Source organism: Oryzias melastigma, linkage group LG16 (genome assembly GCF_002922805.2).
Source record: "Oryzias melastigma strain HK-1 linkage group LG16, ASM292280v2, whole genome shotgun sequence".
NCBI classification, from domain to species: domain Eukaryota; kingdom Metazoa; phylum Chordata; class Actinopteri; order Beloniformes; family Adrianichthyidae; genus Oryzias; species Oryzias melastigma.
In genome coordinates this window covers 15,906,407-15,926,715 of record NC_050527.1, presented here as the reverse complement: position 1 = coordinate 15,926,715, position 20,309 = coordinate 15,906,407, and the positions used below count along the sequence as shown (strand labels likewise).

General features: G+C 36.9%; 1 protein-coding gene across 15 annotated transcripts in view; it reads right to left on the bottom strand.

The window, feature by feature from the left end:
• Positions 1–17,322, bottom strand: part of LOC112143206 (focal adhesion kinase 1) — a 62,176-nt gene extending 44,854 nt beyond the window's left edge. For 5 of the 15 annotated variants that reach the window (XM_024267002.2, XM_024267007.2, XM_024267004.2 and 2 more), the window contains exon 1: positions 2,444–4,313. In XM_024267002.2, coding sequence (XP_024122770.1) covers positions 2,444–2,516 — 73 coding nt within the window. In that variant the 5' untranslated portion in view covers positions 2,517–4,313. Of the gene's footprint in view, positions 1–2,443; positions 4,323–7,924; positions 7,952–15,443; positions 15,752–16,917 lie in introns of those variants that run through there. The other 10 variants (XM_036215720.1, XM_036215722.1, XM_036215724.1 and 7 more) reach the window with 5 other exon arrangements.
• Positions 17,323–20,309: the final 2,987 nt, after the last annotated feature.

The following is a 20,309-nucleotide window of genomic DNA, read 5'->3' as shown; positions in this document are numbered from 1 at the left end:
GTTTGTACCTGTGTGAGAAAAGCAGTACATATGATAACAGAATGTAAGAAACACATAAAAAAATTTATAATTAAAAATAATAACAGAAACGTAAAAAAATCCTGTGAACATTTATAAGAAGGAAAACTCAATCAAAGCAAAATCGTTCAAAGTAAACCAACAAAACAGAGACGGTGGATCTTTTAAAGAAGCTCTAATGGACCCATTAAGTCTCCAGTGAAGATCAGGAGTTCAGATACATGCACATTCATCATGGATGGAAACACTGCAGTTAAATTGGATGGTTATGGACTTAGACAGTCGTGTTAATCGTTGCCTGCCGACATTATTGTCTGCTGTAACAATTTTTGTTCTCACACTGGTCTTAACCGCTGGATTCAAGTTAATGTTCAACAAACTTAAATTGTTCTCCAGCTTTTTGCACAGACTTCAACACAAAACTGTAAAAGAAAACGTGGTTTATGAAAGATAACAAAGGATTTCTATGGAGTAAAATGCAGCCTTCCTCTTGGAAAAAGGAGAACATCTTGTTTCACATTCACCATTACTAATGCATGAGGCTATAATAAGAATAAACCATCGGGTTAAGTAAATAAAAGCACATTTATAGACTGGAGCTCAGCTCAAAAAGATCCTTCCTCTATGCAATTTTAGAAATGTATGGATTTCACTTCTCCTTTAATGCTGACTCATCAAAACAGGATTCTTCCATGAAAAACACTGAACTGTCAGCAGGAGTTAGTATACCTCTGTAGCTGTAAGCCATGGCGTGGAAACAAACTATATTTTAATTTACTAATAAAATATATATTAAATTCTAAATATAAACGGAAAATTTCTGCTACTTAATCCCTGGATTCATTGTAAAGCTTGACTCAGTCTGACAGGAGGAATCGTGCCGTTTGCAAGAAAGCAGTAAATTCAGCATGTTTGAAGTTCAGGTCACGGTCAGAGTGCTTCCGACTGAAACAGAGACCGATGTAAAACAAGCTGATTCAGCACTTTTCAGAGCACGATTAGCTATGTATTCAGAGTTGCAAACAAACGGAGACACAATCTGAGCATGGTTGTTAGGATGCTTATAGCTCCAGCAATTCTTTTGTGTTCCTGGCTTGTTTCATGTTGGCAGGACATTATTTTACAGATTTTAACAGCACCAACGCCAAAAAACCTGCATTCTACTCTGTACATTTCCAATTCAACATGTGCAAATCTATACATGTACAACAAATGTCAGCTTTACTAAAGCCTCTTAGGAAATGTCTGCAAGAATGCATGCATGCAGATTTTTCCTGTTACAGACACTGTTGCACCCCATCTTTCAAAAATGCAGTCTTTTTGCTCGTCTTTAAATATATTTAACAACATTTTTAAAGTAAAAATTACTTATTTCCCTGTTTGTTTGCTGCTAACTAAACCTCTGTTCTGCAGCATTGTTGCCAATTTTAAAACCAAAACAATGGAGTAAAGATATTAAGCTTCTTCTCATTTAAACCGATTTTTAGATGAACTAAATACAGTTGCTTGCCCGAACACACTCACAAGGACAGATATCAAGTCAAGTAGGGCAGGCAGATGCCTGGCACACTCGATGGCTGTACTCTCAGTGGGGCTCCACAGGCTGACAGTCATCCTGAGAACCGCAGCAGACTGAGGATGAGCCCATCCCTTTCTGCAGCAGCAGCAGAATGATGCTTTTCCCTTCATTCTAACCACTATCTGGCCTACTAAAGTTAGCTTAGTCATGTGGGAATTGAGACCTCTTCATCTTTTTATCCCCCCTTTCTTATTCTCTCCTTCTCACAAAGTCATTCAGTTTTTTTTTAGTCAACAGTTCCTGTTTTCCTTCACTGTCCTCCTGCCCTTCTCTTCTGGTTACAGGCTTTTAGTTCCTGGCTGTCCATCTCCATTTGATCCCTTATTGAACCACGGCTCTTCCTTCCTGCCTCTCAGCTTTCCCTAATCCTCAAACAATCTACCCTTCCACCTTACTTAACTGCACCCTGCAAGGGATCCACATCATCTTCAGCAAAGAGCCAAGAGTGAAACAACTCTTTAAGGCCTAAAAAGCAGCCAGTGAATATGGGACCTGCATTAGGATCGTATGACTGCACTAACTGATGTTTGAGGGAAACAATAAATCAAAGCCAACAACAATCACTATGATGCTTCAGATGATAGCATTTCCCGATTTACAAATACATTCAGCATCGAACAAAACTTAACTATAATAAACTAAATCAGGAACTTTTGTCAAATAAAACAAACCATCAATAAAAGTGGTTGTCAAATATAGACTTCTGGCTTTATTTTTTTTTTAAAGCAAATCTGCGATGTTATTTGTCGTATATGTGATAGAAAAAAAATAATTGACAATAAAATCAAAAATGGTGCTTTAGAACACTCCGTTATAAAGATGGCATGCTGCTTGCTCAGTACATACTTGGTAAGGGGTGCTGGGCATAGATGCAGGCCCCTTTGCTCCAGCACAGAGGGATGCAGCCACTGCTCTCCATCTTTTTCCTGCAGGGAGTACCTCAGTGCCGGGCCACGGTGCCCAAAGAAACCCTCTGGGTCTCAAAAACACCATAGAGCCAAGGACTACAACATTCTATCACTAATTTATGAGATTACTAAAAAATGATAGAAAATTCAGTGTAAAAGCAAAAGAGCGTCCTCAAAAGGAGTTGAGTCATTAGGCAAATGCACAAAAGACAGTGTCAAAAAAGTCAAGATCCCAGATTTATAAGAAACCTAATGATCCAAAAAAAGCAAGTGCTGATATCCAATAATGTCAAAACATGTGGAGACACAGAGTTGAGGAAACTGTCTGTGGATTTTATTACAAACCCATTATAGAGGTACAAGTCCAGCTGACAGGAAAGCTCAAAATTGTTCATCAAATCAGGCAGCCTTCCAAAATAAAAGTCCAATTTCTTTGTCATAACAGTTAGCCAACTTTTAATGAAAAAGCTGATAAAAAAAAAGATAATGGTCTGATTTTAAAAAAGAAATGAAGCTACCTCAAAATGTTCACGTAATCAATCCGTTCAAATCATGTTTGACTTGGCAAAAACAAGCAAAAATTAAAAAAGCATTCACCGTTGTACCAGGAGATATTTTATAATCTCCGTCAGGAAGTTTCCTTTTCTCACAGATAAAAATAATCCAGTAATTTGCTGAAGGATGCTTCAACAGAGAGGAACCTTACAGATTAGTATCTTATTTCCCTCCTCTGACTGACAGATGATTACTTTGCCAGTTGGGTCATCTGGTAGTCCATTCCATCCTCCTATAATCTGACATTAGAATTCATTTCGGAAACATCAATAGTGTGTAAAACTTAAAAAGGGTCGGTCTGATTGGGTCTTTGGATTTAGCAATGGAAAGCCACATGTTTGTTCTAGAAGAATAAGCTCAGAGCTAGAATAGTAGGATGGAACACAGCCTTTCAGAAAACCCACAATACTGTCAAGAAGGGAAAGGCCAGGCAAATCAAAGAAAAGTGGATGAAATAAATGGGTACGAGTGAGAACACAGAAAAAAAAATGTAGGGCAGAGAGGGGCGCAGAGAAATGGAGCAGAGAGAAGGATGCAACTGGCCAACGCAAGAGGGAGAAAGGAGAGAGAGCTTTATGAACAAAGAAGCAAAGAAGGACTTCAAAGAAAAATATCATAAAGAAAATATGAATCAAACAAAAGAGGAGAGATGATAAAATTGAACGGGATAAAGAGAGAAAGCAGAGAAGCCCGAGGGACCACTGAGCCTCGCAGCATCCAAAGCTTTCTCACAGCGCTCAAAGACTGCAGGAGGTAACCGGGTCAAAGCAGGTATCTGATGTTGAGGAGGGATTCGACATGACAGGGGCCTGAATAAAAAAAACTAAAGTCAAGAAAAAGCTGGAGCCAATGGGATGTGATGCAAAAGCACGGAGGGATGAGAGGCAGGTTTCGCTAAGAAAAACGAGCTTTCAGGAGTGGGTGTGATGCAGTAAATCCATTTCAAAGTCAGTCAGCTGTGTGCCGTTCGGTCTGGCTCCTGACGCCTTTGCTTCTGTAGCCCGAAAAGAGAAGCTGGATCACAACATTCTTTCCGATCTTTCATGCAGGTTGCAGAAAACGTTTAATCCTTGAGACTGAAGAACAAGAGCTCCGGAGAGTCCACGGAGGGATCAGGTGTGCGCTTCATCGTTACACAAAAGAAAAGTATGAGAAAAAGTGAGAATCCTTGATGGAAAACCCAAAAAAGAAACAATCCAGAAACTAAATAGTAGGAGCGAGCCAAGTGTTTCTCCTCTGCTGTGCCCAGGACGTGAAAAAGCTGCTCCGAACACTAATAGGCAAAAACTGCGGTGGGAGGGGGGTGATGGGGTGTGTATGTGTGTTTGCATGCAGCCGTTTGTGTGTAGGGCAGAGGAAGGGAGAAACAAGAGGAGGTCGAGGAAAGAGGGAGTAATTGAGACAGGAAGAAGAGGGATAGATAGCCTGATGATGATATAAGGAGGACCACAGTTTTCATCAACACAGTAATAAACAGCCTCTCATCCATTCAGTGTTTACTGCAATCAGGTCTCTGCTGTTAAAAAGTAAAACTCCACCCTGTACAAACTTGCAACACTCAAGTTTTTTTTCTGCATCTCTTCCTTTCATCTATACATGCTGCTCTCAGCAGATCTCTGCTGCCCTCTGCCCACCTCTTTACATCCGTTTCACCTCCTGCAGCACAACAGCTCCTTGCTTCTCTGCTACTTTGTCACCATGACCACAAACTTTTCTGATCTGACCGATCACAACAAGATTGCGGCACAAATTCCAGCCGCAAAGCTCAACTAATCACTACAATCTTCAAATGCACGCTATTGTTCATCTCATAATGGCACCAGTTACCACCATCACAAATCACCGTTTCTAAGAGCCAACAGGACAGTTACAGCCAATTAGGGTTGTAATTTTACCCAGAATTATTCACAGCTATAAATTTAACCACAGTTTGCTACATTTCCATTGATCTGTTTAGTAATTTTAACTGAAGTAAAATTCTATTTAGTAGAAAAGTATTGCTATGTTAGAAATAAAATTAGATTTTTTACTAAATTAATTTAATAAAAAAAGCTTAAAATACTATTAATGAGGACTTCACAAATGTAGAACCACAATCGTTCATTCACTGTTCTTTAATATGTTATTATAAGAACAGGAATTAAACCATCAAATACATCTGTGTTTGAATCTCAGCTTCTTCATGGATCCATTCCAAAAAAGCTTTGCAGAGGAAATTACATAAGATTTGAAGTTATAGTTTATAGTCAGAAAAGTACAGCTTACTAGGTTTTTGCTTAAAAGAAAAAAATTAAAATGTTGACTTTTATTCTTTTTTTTTTTTTACTTTATAATCCCCATGGTAAAATTAGAATTGATTCAAGGGACACAATTTGTAATTTGATAGAAGAGAAAAATACAAAGAAGACATAGATAACTTCTCACAGGGTGTAATTTTACTAATAAGCATTACTAGTAAAGAAGCAATGTGGTGAGAGTTCATTGAATTATTAAGAACATAAAATATAAATGTAAAAACAAAACACAGCTTGGACCACAAATCCTGCTGTTTGTAGCCATCGCAACAGTCTCAAGCTATGTTCATAGCGGCCTCTACAAGGTGAGTTCAAGGAAGATATTAATAATTGTGATTTGTGCCCGGCTGAAATTTTATGACACCAAGTCTTTCATACATTGGAGTAGAGCTGTGAATGAAAAAGGAGCAAGATTCACCAGATTTGCACCACTTTGATGCTTTGCATCAAGCCTCTTCCAACTGCAGGTGGCGGACATGCTCTAGTATTGGGTAGTCAAAGTCAAGTGTGGACACCATAAGCGTTCAAAAACGCGCTAAAAGCTGGAATACACTTCCAAACCCCGGTGTGAACGTAGCTTCTGACTTAATTTTACTGTTAAAATCATTCAAATTTGCACTCAAGTTTTACATCTGCAAACAAAAATGTTTGATGTAAGAAAAAATATATTTTTTATAGCTTTTGGAAAACAATTTTTTCCTAACACAAAAAAGATTTGTAGCTGTAAAACTATCTGAGCGATAGTAATAAATATTTTGCTAATTTGCAAAAACATTTTCTGTCTTTAGAAATATTTTTCAGGCTTTTACAAACCCTAATCCTTAAACAGATCTACAGAAACAAACTCAAGTTCCAACCTCAAACTTTTGATAAGAACATGCTATGCTTATTAACCAGTAAGCACCGTTTTCCTTTTAGCAGCCAATCGGCATTTCCCCTTTTACCCACATATTTGCAATCAGAAAATGCTTCACTGATTCATTTGAACTTATCTTTTTTTTTCACGTCATTAAATTTGTTACCAAAACATGAGATTGCTTTCTACCGTCACATCATTTGAATCACAATCTACATGATTACAGTGAATTCAAAGATAAAAAGATCTCCATTAAGATTTTTTCCCGTTTTTTTCATGTGTATGAATTACTGCACATTGTGAAAATATGAAATGAAAATAATGAACAAATTGCCCTTGCAAAAGGACTAAATTATTTTGCACTTGCAGCTTTAAAGAAGCAAAACTTTTGCAGAAGCATAACTTATTTACATAAGTAGTCATCATGTTACAACCAGAAGATACAAATTGATGGAAATTACGTCCATAAGCCAGTAAACAACCCAGAGGTTTTTGTTACGCCTATGATATCTTGGGTTTGTGAGATGTTATAAGCAACCGGGAGAGAGTGTAAATAAAGGGCCAATGGGAAATTGCACCGCACACAACCTAGTCCAGAATTTTTTAGGAACTTCTACAGAAAATATGTCCTAAAAAAAAGACAGGCTTTTTAATTTTGGCTAAAAACTGCATAATCGTAATTAAAAGATCACTCAAAACGATTCTACCATAATGTTGGAGTGGAACCTTAAAGCCATGATCTACAGTCACAAAAACCAAAACAACAGTAAAATTGCCTAGGTATATTGTGTTCAAACTACAGTAGACTGTGAAGTGTTTTCTGATAGTTACAAAGTCATAATCGATGGAATTGGACTTCATTCACTTAAAAGTACTTTTCAAAAAAAGTTGTACAAAAAGTTTGCTGTCTCAATTGGTAAAAAGCAAACCTGAATGCACTTCCTATGTATCATTTAATACCCATGCAGCGTGCTGTATTTGTTCAGCTGAGCCTAAAGAAATGGTCCATTCTCCTGAAAAAGTACTTAGATGCCAGTGCAGAGTGGGGAAAAACTAAAAGAAAATGCCAATAAAACTATATAAACAATTACTATTTTCTAATGTCTAAGATCAACACTGAATAAAACATAAAGGTGATGCATTGTTAAAGGACAGATCGTGGCTTCCTTAAAGCATTTTTTCCCTAATTGTGGTTTTCTTGTAAAAAAAAATGTATATATATATTAATTATTAAAAGAATTTACAGTTTTTTTGTAGTAACGAAGACATATTTTTAAAAACATACTTTAAAAAACTTTTTTTGAGGTTAAAACTGTTGTGGTGATGAGGTTTTACGTGCCGTGCATACTAAAAACTGAAGTTACTTTAAAGTGTTCAACACATCTCTGAAGACGGTAGGAAGCACCAATACAATTAATTCTCCTATGGAGGTTGTTTGAAGAATAAGAACTTTTCCACTTCAAACATCCTGTTTAAAGATTGTAGGAACAACGGTTGCCTAGCAACACTCAAAGACAGCGCTGGAGCTAAGGGCTATGAAACACCTCATCTTCACCTCAACAACTGTCTCCATCAGACACACTTCAGTTCGTGACAAAATAAAAGTTGATACTATGACATGTGGAAGAGAAAAGATGTGCACAGGAAAGTATTTTCATTAAAATCAATCCTCTGCACAACACCCTCATGCACATATAAACATGTTTTTACTCACCAGCATAGTAAGATATTCTTGAAATATCTGTAACAAGAGAAGACAAAAAAGTGATTAGTTTAATAAAGTTGTGAAGAAAAACAAATGCATTTTAATGTAAACATTGTCTTTAATATCATCAGAAAGCAGGCACCTTACATAACAGCAGTAAAGACATTCCTGAACCTTGAAAATGCAGCACGCTGATGGTCAGCTGTCAGTAACACTGCAACTAACAAGGACATCCAGAAGGGTTTGATCCTCCACAATAGCTTTAGTGAAAATGCTCACATGCTAAAGGTGCCAAGCACATCCAGAACCCATCATGCAACAGCTCATCATAAAACCTGGAAGCATTCAGTTGTGCTGCATCCAGAATAAGAGGTGCGAATCATGACTTGGCAGAATTTATGTATAAATTGGCCAGACGAGTTTAGTATCTCTGTACTTAGAAGCGCTCCATCCCATAATTCCACTCGTGCGCTGCTATTTTCACAAACAGAAAAAGACACCCAAAAGAGCAACGTGGCGAAATGACAACACTCTCCAAACTATGCTGACCTCTGTTACCAAGCAACAGCCACAATGCAAGACTTACAACGTGAACAGGGATGCCAAGGCATTGTTTCACAGAGCAAGTATTAGCCGTGTCCTCAATCCTTGAAGCCTATTGCAGAAAATGAAATGCCGTTATAGTTTTGGAGTTCCAAATGTTATTGTTAATGTTATTTACCTTTTTTTAATTAAAGAAAAGGTAGAAAAGACATATATTTGGTCATAAATTCAAAATAATTGAGTTTTTCCGATTTTTTTTTTTTTTTTGCAGAATTATAATTGTTTTCTGTCCTGCAAAAAACACCAAAATGAGATGCTCCCAGAAGTGACACCAAAAAACTTGATTGTTTTCCATTTTTTGCCAAAGTATCATAAGAAACTCATCTTTCTGTTTTGATACACAACTTTAGTCCACTTATTGAGAGTCCTGAGTGTTTTCCGACTTACATAAGTTGCTATAATCACATAATCTGCTTTGTTTCAGGCAATGTGTCCAAAACTGCATCTTAGGTTAACTACAAACAGAAGCAACAGAAGCCTTGGAACAGCTCCTGCTTAACTTTAGTTATATATTTAAATGTTAACATTATAACATTGAGATGAAGAGATTTTTTTTTAATTAGAAAACAACTGATTCAAATAAATATCTGAAATAAAACAGATGATGTGGCACTATTTGAATGCTGCTGCTGGATGCCCTCATCCAATCAGGAGCGCCGAACAATTTGGGAACCAATCTGTAAACAGGAAGTGGAAAAAAACAAGGAAAGACAAAGAAACCTCCACTTCCAGAAAACCAAAGAAAAGAGAAACAGAAAAAAACATTCCAAACGTACAAATAAAACAATACATACTGCCTCAGCCGTAACAAGCACACTTAACTAAACTAAACTTACAATATAAAACACATATAAAACATACAAAATAAAATTTAAAGTTGAGGTGCAACAAAGTGATTTAGTGATTTTGAAAGGCAGTATATGTAAACAGTAATTTGGAGGGAGCAAAGGTTATGAGCACCAGGACATTAATAAAGTAGAGTAGATGTAAGACGCATTAGTTTTCAGAGTAAGTTAGAAACACAGGTATTAATGTATGTAAGCTTTTTCTTTGCGACACAGAAAGAATCTGTATAATCTAAATGAAGCAAGTTCAGACCATTTCAGTTGAGATCGGAGAGTTCTAGGCAGAAGCAGAATAAAAATGGAAAGCTTCTTTCCCAGATTCAGTCTGAACACGAGGAACATGCAAGTGAAAAGCATCGCTAGAGCGCCAGGTTTGTGACTGGTGGTTCTTTGAAGAAAAGAACAGAGATGTGAGGGGACCAAACCAAGCTGCCTCTTATACACCAGAGTCATCCGGTTTATTTGTACACATGTTTATTTAACAATTAAATATCTCACAACAAATACAAGGAATATGGAAAACTTCACCTGCACTGTTCAGTAGAACACAGGTAGATATCTCTGAGTGACACTGGTGGAATGTTTGGCTAAAGATGTCCTGGATGGATTTTAGGCCAGTGTACTGGATCGTTCAAATGAACCAATATTGAACCAATATTAGCAGATCGGCAACTGCAAATTATGATATGAATCGAACTGCTACATGAGTGTTTGACATCCTTCCAGAAGAAAAACTGTTTAAACATCTGCTTTCTGCAGAAAACAAAACTAATACAAATGTAGCTACAAGAACTTAATTTTTTTCATTGGATCTACTATTTTTCAGTTTTAAACATTTTTTTTTTAGTTTCAAACAAGTATCAAAGAAGTCAAGCTTCATATCAACACATCACCCAATAACATTTTAATTTCACAACATAAATAAAACCTGAAATTTGTCCAGGAAAATCCAACTGCCAGAGAAATCTTCATTTGTATGAAGAATTTGCTCACAAACGGAAGGAAAAGGGAGGTTTATTATTACTGAGCAATTTATACACAAGGTCATTTAAATTGCTTGTACAGAAAAAAAACTACAAGTAAGAGAAGTTAACATTTAGGAGAGTAAAAGAGAAAAGAATTTGGCTTTCAGACGCTGAGCTAAAAATCTGTTTTTAGCTCAGACTTGAACTTTGTTTGGACTTGAACTTCTCACACATCATCAGGAAGATTCTTTTTCTGCACACATACCTCTACAAACAATAATGCCACTGGCTCTAAACCCCCCAAAGCTACGTCAGCTCACTCCACGCTCATAACATTGCACAATTTTATTCTCCTCAGAAAATCAACAAGAGCCTTTTTACAACTCCGCCCACTGCTGAGTGTGTTGGAGGGGAAACCCATCAGAGAAAGAGGCAAACAAGGAGTGCAGTTCCAGGTACAGCCTCTAGGAGGTCAACTAAAACTGAAACTACACCTACTCTAAAACACACCAGCACTTTGTTTCTCATTAAGTTTCTTTGTACCAATATTTTTTTTCTTAAGTGAGTTCACTAAAAGTTCCAATCAGGGTACAAGAATCAACAAGAATATTAGAAAGTTTTCCTTCTCTGGGACAGCACTCCAATCTTTCATCAGTGAAAGCATCATAGATATTCCTAAGGAACTCTTCATAGATATAAAACACACATTTGGGTGTTTAGGTCAGTTTTTCCAAATCAAATTGAAGTATCCAATTCAAGTACTGTATTTTCCGCACTATAAGACACACATGAAAGCCTAAACTTCTTTTCAAAATCCTCTGTGCGCCTAATAATCCAGTGCACCTTTTGTGTGTACCAAGTACCCAAATCTGTAAAAATGTTCTAGTGCAACTTTGAGAAATCTCCAATCGATTGACTGTCAGACCATTTCTCACTGACACAGCAGCGGCGAGCGCACGGATGAGCACGTACGTGCGCATTTTAAGGGACACAGGTGGGTCACTGACAGTGATTCTGGCAAGTCGTGGTCTTGGGAAACAATGTGGATGGCGGAGTTACTACAGAAACCCATCTTAGTGCAACAAACACATTAAGATCAGTCCAGCATTTTAGAGCGCACAGTCTCAAAAACACGTGGATGATTTTCCTGACAGCGTTCCTTTGTTCGTTTAGGAGATGATCATGTTACCAAGTCATGAGCTGAAATTGAAAGTTTTCCCGCTTCCAGGTGAACCTACAATGAAGCAAGCATCTGATTTTTAGGGCCCCGGAAAGTCTGCAGTCCCCACATGCATGGCTGTGTGTCGCGCGCTGCGCAGAGATACAGCCAGACATAAGACAAGTTTTCCAAAATGTTTGCTGACTACACAGGTCACTTCACTTTATATTTGTGGGAGCAATGAATGACAGGCGGCGCACACACTTTTACTGTGAGGCAGTGCCGGGTGAGTTACGCCACCATATATGAAGAGATTGTTGGGCTAAAGATATTTTTTCTCAAGATCTTTTTTTAAATTTTTTTTTTTTGCACCTTATATTATATTATTGTGTATGAGTTAAGTACAGAAATAGACCCCCTAATTACGACTGTGCCTTATAATACGGCGCACCCTATGGTCTGGAAAATACGGTACTGGTATTAATAAATAACGTTAAAAAACAAACACACAAAGTTCTGATTTCATTTTTGCAGTTATTGCAAGTTGGGAACACATTTATACGAAGAGAAAGTTTACAAAAATAAAATAGAATTTGAACTCAATCGATTCATCCACCCTTAAACTAAAGTTTTTCCTAAATTGAGTCATGAGGGGTTACTGGAGCCTATCATAGCTATTATAGTCCAAAGACAATAAACAACATGAACAGGTTGTTCGCCTAAAATTATGGCAACAACACTCTGCACACACAAAACAATGTAAGCCTTTGCTTGTAGGGAAAGGGTTACAGAATTTAAAGGAATGTCTAGTTGTGGATAAGAAAAACTTGCTTTTTATTTAAACTTTAAGCTGCTTTCAATAATTATCAGAAGAACCCAACTATACAGAGAAATAAAAAGTCATTTTTATTACACAGAGCTGCTTGTCGGTCTCAAAAGCTCGGAAAATGGCAAAAGTGCTGACCATGCAGATTAACATAAGCAAAACAGTGAGCGATGGATGCAAATGAGAGCAGAACGATCATGGAGCACTCTTGCAGAATACATGCAATAAACTGATTGTAGTCCTAAAGTTGCTGAAAAGATCGGCTCTAATACAATAACGCAATAATACTTTACGTTTAAAAGATTCTGTTATTTGGCAGCTAGATACTTAATGACTCCTCGTAATTCTTCTTTTGGTTTGTGGGGATGAGTAAAAAGTGTCGCATAGAAAGAAAACCTAAGAGCGCAGCATGAGAAAACATTGCCCAGGGCACAGGGTGAGTGTTAAGCCAGAAATGTCCTGGAATCCAGAACAGCACAACAAAGTAACCACAATGGAGGCGAGACGTGAAACAACACATCATAGCCCACATTATAAGGCTTAGTTTTAGCTAATTAATAGATCCAAAGGGTGGCTGCATATTTTCCCACTTAGTGCATACAAAAAAACCCTCTACTATACATTTAAGGCTGTATGTGTCACTGTACTCGTGTGAAAAGTCAAAACACCCCCCAAACCTCACTTTTTTTAACCTCACTTTTCCATTGAAGCATTTGCTATTCTTTGCTTGGTTTTTTAATTTATTTACCAACTTAACCCTAAACAATAATTGGCTTTGTCACTGTTAAAGCAAAAGTATTCATTAAGTTATTAAGATATTACGCATTAGCCTTTAACCCTTTAACACCTGAGACGTCGTCAGTGACGCTTAAACACAAAATCTTTAACATACTTTAACTTTTCAAGCGTTAACACGATCAACATAATTCCAGCAAATTCTGAAGGAGAAAAGCGGCGCTTTTGTGTTAACAATTAAAAAATGACGGTAAATAAAAGACCATAAATACTGGAGCTCCTGTGTTAAAGGGTTAATATTCCTCCAAGCTCAATTCAGAACGGCTTGTTAAAGTAACAAAAAGAGCAAAGGAACTCCTGATATTTACTACACTACTGAGAATTGTCGTCTCTTTGAGAAACTGTTTCCTCACAACAACCTCCAAAATGAAACTGTGCGCCCAGAGAGAGAATTATACCAGCAGAAAATCAAGTAAACCTAGAGTTTTTCTACATGTTTGCCTCATCAAACAACTGCTGTTTACCTTAAAACTAGGGCTATGGATCGTTGTTTAGGTGGCGATCCGATTTGATTTACGAATCAAGCTCAACGAATTGAACCACTATTCTTACTGTAAATATAATGTTTGTTGCTATGTGTCTGTATTTTTACTGGATGTATGAAAATTGAAATTGTTTGTATTAAATCACCATCATTTATGGTGATTTAATTTAGAACAGGAGATCAGAATCAGCAAAACTGATAAAAACACAAATATTTAGATAGAAAGAAATTATTTCTTTCATTTTTTTGTCAACCTTCTGGTTAAGTTCAGCAGTAATATAAAGAACATAAAAAGCATACAAATCACTGCTAAAATTGATCATTTAACAACAAAACCTGAAAATGTTCTCCACAGTTTTCTATCCTCAAAGTTCTTCAACAATTTACTTTCTAAGCATTAAATATTGGTGCAGAATCCATCTGTAACAACAAAGTTTTCTGATTATTTTTCTGCATAAATAACCTTTTTAACAATTATAGTTTCATGATTTCTCATATTAGATCATTAGTTTTGTGTAGGTTTTTATAAATCAAAGAAATTGCTTTTGAGGAAGTATTTTTACTAAATAAATGGGTATTTAATAAAACAGCAATGAATCAGAATGTGATACCCAGCCTACTAACAACTTATGAGAACTTTTTTATTATATTTTATATCACGATGTACCACAATAAAGTATATTTTTAGTTATTTTCTGAAAAAAAATGACAAAAGTGTCACTACTTTTCTCTGACTGTATTTTTTCAAGTAACTGAATCGTTACAAATGAGATACATTCTTTTAAAGTACACAACAGTTTCAAGTTTCTTAGAAGGAAAAACATTTTTACACGAAAGTTCAGGAATAAAAATAAACAAATAAAAAGAAGTGGAATGGCGCAATAGGCACTTTTCTATCGCCCACATGATATGTATCGTCATATCGCCCAGCACTAAATGAAGCAGACATACTTTATACACATGTAAAATTTCATACTGAATATGACCATTTTTACACATATATATAAATATATCGCTTGCAAAAGTGAAGCTCATTGCAAATCCTTGAAGGAAATAGCTTGGGGTCGAGGCCTGAGGTTTAATTAACCAAAGAGGGGCATTTGAAAGCTTGGAGTGTTTGCTAAATGTCTAAATGTATGCATCTATGCACTGCTTACGACATAAGACTGATCAGAGAAGACTTAGCTTGCGCTCAACAGTGAGCCAGCTAAGCTGGAAAAGACAACACGAGAAAGAGAAAACGTCCACTGGTCAAGGTTAAACGATCAAGAACAAACAGCCTCCTTGAAGTTAAGCAGATCTAGTGAATGAGCGGACTGTTTGCAGATATTAACCTGTGCCTCTCATTGTGATGACAGTGGAGTCGCTAAAAGTGTGACAGGTACTTATAGGGATTCAAATTCCAGTAGCAGAGGAAATGAAATGCCCTTCCCTTTCAGATAAATACATCTGTGTGTTGGCAACACACCACCATGCTATGCATCAAAAAGTCCACCTGGCAACCCTGCACTTAGAGAGTCTTCAGAGCAGCAAGTAAAAACAAATATTTTCTGCCACTTATCCTCTCTGTCAAATAAACTGCTGGTAGCGACCAGTCAGCCTAATCAAAAGAACACGTAGCAGGCTGTCACCCTTTCAGACATCCATCTTTATTTGTTTGTGCTCCCACTCTCAGCCTGTGAGGCTTGCGCATGCAACTGCATGCCGAGTGGAGAGCGCCACAAATTCCATTCCAGCCTTCCAGATCTTCCCCTACCTACCTGCGTTTCACAGAGCACCCACACACATCAACCAAACTCAAAAAGCCACGCCATCTGTAGAAAAAGGGAAAAAAAAAACACTCCTACATACCTCCACTTGTGCAGCCCATAAAATTCCAGAATTGCATTTTGGCAATCTGTGTGCAAAGAGGAAAACCTCTGGGAAAATCTCAAACATGCGTGTGGGTTTGTTTCCTGTTTCTTTCTACTTCCTAGTTCCAGGGTATGCTGTCACTTATAGGAGAGGGGAAATAGCCGCCCACTGATTGTTTTGGACTGACACACCTGGGGGTTGAGTTTCACCTCCAAACAGCTGTCTCCTCCTCTTAATTCTAATCGTAAGTACTACTCTAATCCAACTTCTAAAATCCAGATTTCCCCTAAAAACCATCAAGAGGTATCCAACATCCTAGTGTCTGTCTATTTATATCGCAAAGATACTAAAAAAAAGAAGCAAAATCAAACAAACAGAAAATGGCAAACACCTTTTTGTTTTAATGCAATTATATTAGCCTCAAAATATAAAACTTTATTTAAAATTAGTTTTGTGCAACACAGAGCTAATACAAGCAGGGGAAAAGGCTTCGAGTGGCTCCACTTACTGGATGTCTGATGTAACAAACATTAACCAGAGTTTCAATAATATGGACACAGAAAGGCTTCTGTGTCCATGCAGGGGAAAGGAATTAATGTAAATGCCAGGAAGGGACATTCCTGCCTAAATCAATTACAAAAATATGTGCTTTTTTAGGTCAAAAGCAAAAACAGATAAAAGGTTTTGACTTTTTAAATTCACTTAGTGAGGTAAAAACATGTCATACCTGATGAATTAGTCAAAACTATGTGTTATAAATGAGCGAATATTGCCCTACACTGTTTATTTTGTTGTCCTGACTACTTATTTTAGCTAAAATATATTTATAATAAGACTAAAAGGCCATAAAATACTTTAGCAGCAACAGAATAAACAGCTGTTGGACACCAACCTGTTTATAATATGGAAGTTTATACGTTTTAATCTCATATACGTTTAAGAAAACATGGCCTATTTAAATAATAGATGTCCACGAGGTCACTCCACAGAAGTGTGTAATGTTGTGATTGACAGGCGTCAAACATTCCCAAACATTTCATATTTTCTTGCTAAGCAGTTTTGAAGCCCTTTTTATTAAAACAACGACTTATAAAGGTTTATTTCTTTAGTTTTGGATAGTCGTTTCTCATCGTAAAATTGCGCGATTCGCGCGAGGGCGGACAAAAATCGCCCTTCGGTGTGAACCTTGGCACCCATAAGAGGCACACCGTTGGGTGGCTTCGGTCACTGCACCACTGTCTATCTGTTAGGAATACAGATGACTCGGTGGAGTCAAACATTTTCAGCTCTTTTTCGAACCAGTTACTGTTTCTAAAATCCTGACCCCAGCCCCCGAAAACACACACGCACGAACGGCATTCATGTTAACCCCATTGTCTGCGCGCGCGCTCCCCCCTTTAATGCTAAGCTAACCCGGCTAACAGTGGGGCTGTTTCTATTCAGTCCGCCCCCAAGAGGAATCAATACTCACCCGCGTGAGCCCCCAAGACCGACCGCACCTTCCGCCGGGGTCGGTGGCTTTCTGCGTTCAAAAAATGTCCACTCGCTGGAGGTGGATTTTACACAGCGGCTGACATCAGAACCAGCTCGGCGGCTGGCTCCCTCCCTCTCCCTGCGCTTTCTGTCCACGACAGCCCGGCTGAGTGTCCACTGACGTTAGCTGTTAGCACTGCTGCTGCTGAGGCTGCCGCCGCCTGAGGAGACGGATTCTTTCCAACATGGCTGCAGCTGGCAGGACTCACCGACAGGAGGGGAGGCAGAGGGGCCCGGGGTGTGCGGGAGCGCAGATGTCCCGCAATGATTTCACAGCAGAGATGCTAAATCCTCTACTCCAGAGGTTCTCTGAGGAGTGCGTTTACTCCTGAGGGCACACAACTACTGACTGTAATTAATTTTATTTATTTATTTGTTTGTTCATTTATTTATTTATTTATTTATTAAAACATCTTAATATCTTAATAAAGTCTTATGTAAATTCCTCTAAAGAAATTCACACATTAGGGTTTATGTTTTGTAGATTTTTTACTGCTTACTTGAGATGTAAACGTAAAGTTATAATAACATGTAGGCTAGTTTTATTTCCAGTCACATCTCTTATCCAAAAGTATTTCTTTGCTAAAAAGTAACTTGTATCTTTCACTACCATATGATTAAAAACAATAATTATATAACTCTAGGAAATTTTATAAATTAGACAATGATTCACTCCAATTGCACTTTTTTTCAATTAAAGCTCTCCTTATTCTATTTATAGCTATTACCCCAATATTTTAACATATATAAATGAAATTAACCTTAAGATTTCATTTTAGTATTTCTTTATTCAAATTGTTGTGAATCAGTACCAGACCAAAAAGAGCAGTTTGAGAAAGAGCAAATACCAACTCCCTGCTCTACTTGTAGATAAATAGATCCATGTACGTCTTCATTTTTGTTGCACTGCTAATGTTAGATTGGTGTTGTGAGGGGCTGTAAGCTAGTGGGAGGGCATATAAACAGATGGATGATGGGGGACAGGCTTACTCTGCCTCACAGGTGAATTTTAAATGAACTCCTGCTGCTCTGCAGAAACAATGCCATTGAAAAGGACACAGGCTTTTGGATTTTGGCGAAAAAAATAAAATCATAATTATTAAAAGACCACTGGGAACACTTTTCAAAAGATGATTGGAGTGGGACTTTACTCAATGCTGAAAGTTTTTTTTTTTTTTACCAAAAAGCTGCCTTGCACTGAAAAGAATAGAGAAAACAGGTTGAGAACAACTGGTCTGGATTTATTTGACAATAAACATGCAAAAATTGTAATAATAAACCTTATTTGACTTTTCATATTTGGCTTTTTTTGTCTTGCATTTACATTTTAAATACACTATGAGAGCATACAACTAAAATATCCAACATGAGCTGTATTAAGATATTCAAACCATATCTCCAAGGTTCAATTTTGTGACTTCATGTGTTGACCTAAGCATTCTGAAATATCTCCTTCATAAACTTATTTTGCTTTAGATATTATTAAAAGCTCCAAATACTGTGTGGAGGGAAAAGAAAAAAAAAACATTTTCAGGTATCTTTTTTAAAGGATTCAATTCTGCAGATAAGATGCTCCAGTCTCAACCATATAGAATGTTTTTGCAGTTTTTTTTCTTGTTGTGTTTTTTTTAGTACAATCCAAATCACTGAAGCAGAGTACAATCAAAGTACACAAAGCCTTTTCATTCAGAGCTGTGTCCTTGTGTTTAAATGGGAGATTTCACTCATACATTATTCATCATTGTGCTCTAATGCAAACACAAAAAAAAGCTTATGTTAAAATGTTGATGCTCTCCAAAACACACAAGCGCACAAGCAAAATAATTGTGACATTGATGGTAAATGTTAATATGTCATAGATTTGTATCTTTGGTGTTTTAGAGTCAAAGTCTGAGACAATCCATCTACTAAAGAGCCGCAGTTCTTCCTCCTACACATCACCCACGTTCATACATGCAGCTTATTTCCATACAAACACAAATTCATGCAGCCGCTAGCTGAACGCAGACTCTTTCATGTACAGACTAATATAGAGGCTAAGACTTTTCTAAATTAAAACCTACTATACTGTGATTGTATTTTGTCAGGTCACTGGCACATTTACAGAACACAGCTGTTAGGATTAAAACGTGAAGAAAAGTAAACAGCTTTTTAGGAGTAATTCCAGTGTAATGCCAAAGAATTGTACTGATGCTGCAGAAAATTGAGAGTTTTTGATTGGTGAGTGTGAAGCAAAAGCTCTCCATCTTTATATTATTTTCTTGTTTTTTTATATATGAAATAATTATAATAACAGTGAAACAGGGGCTACATGGAAGGAGTTAGTACTGTCACTTCACAGCATGATGGATCAAATCTCAGCTGGAGTCTTTCTCTGTAGAGTTTTCTTGTGAATTCAAAGACATACTATAGCTTAAATTCTGATTTTCTGAATTTTTAGGAGTGGGTTTGAGTAGCTGTCTGTAATTGTATGTGAACAAACAACCTGTCTTAGATATTGCTTTTCCCATATAACAGTTGGGATAGGCTCCAACAATTCCATCAGCATATTTGGAACAAAATAACATTTTTTTCTTGCTATAGTTTACCCAAAAAATCTGTTTAATTGACTGAAAATTACTAGAAATAAAACTGAGGAAATGTTTTCTCAAATATATATCTTAAAACAAACTAACTAACAAACAAAAAACTAATCATATTAGAACAATGTGGTGTTCTTATGACACAAATTTTCTAAGTTTTACAATAAAAGATAAAGATGGCAATAAGGAGCCATCTAGTGGTTAGTTTAGTACTAGTTGTCTCCAAGGCTGGATAAATGAATCTATCTTCTTATGCCACCCTTATATATGGGTTATGTTGGAGCTGTACTTTGGCTATATAGTTTTGAGGGTTTGTTTTAATTTAGTAAAAAGTAAAATTAAAGTAGGCCTAAAAAGCTGGCAGTTTACATTTCCAAAAATGTGACTAGACTTAATTACATTAACATTTTTCAGAGACACAAACATATATTGAGAAACGCATTCAAATTATATGAAAAGTCTAGCACACTCAAATGACAAACTCCATCTGAAAACTAACAATATAATTTCTCAGTCGGAATTACGTCATCCACCATTGACAGGGAAGTGCATGTGATTAACCCTTGAACACTTTCTCTATTTAAAAAGTTACACCATCACCTTTGCCAGGCAACTTTTACCTGATATAATATTATACGCAGTAAAAAGCATTTCTCATAAAAAAAATAGATCAAAATATGACAACAGATGATAAATTAGAGTAATTTTCTTTTATTTTCAACTTCGCAATATATAACAAAAGGGAAAA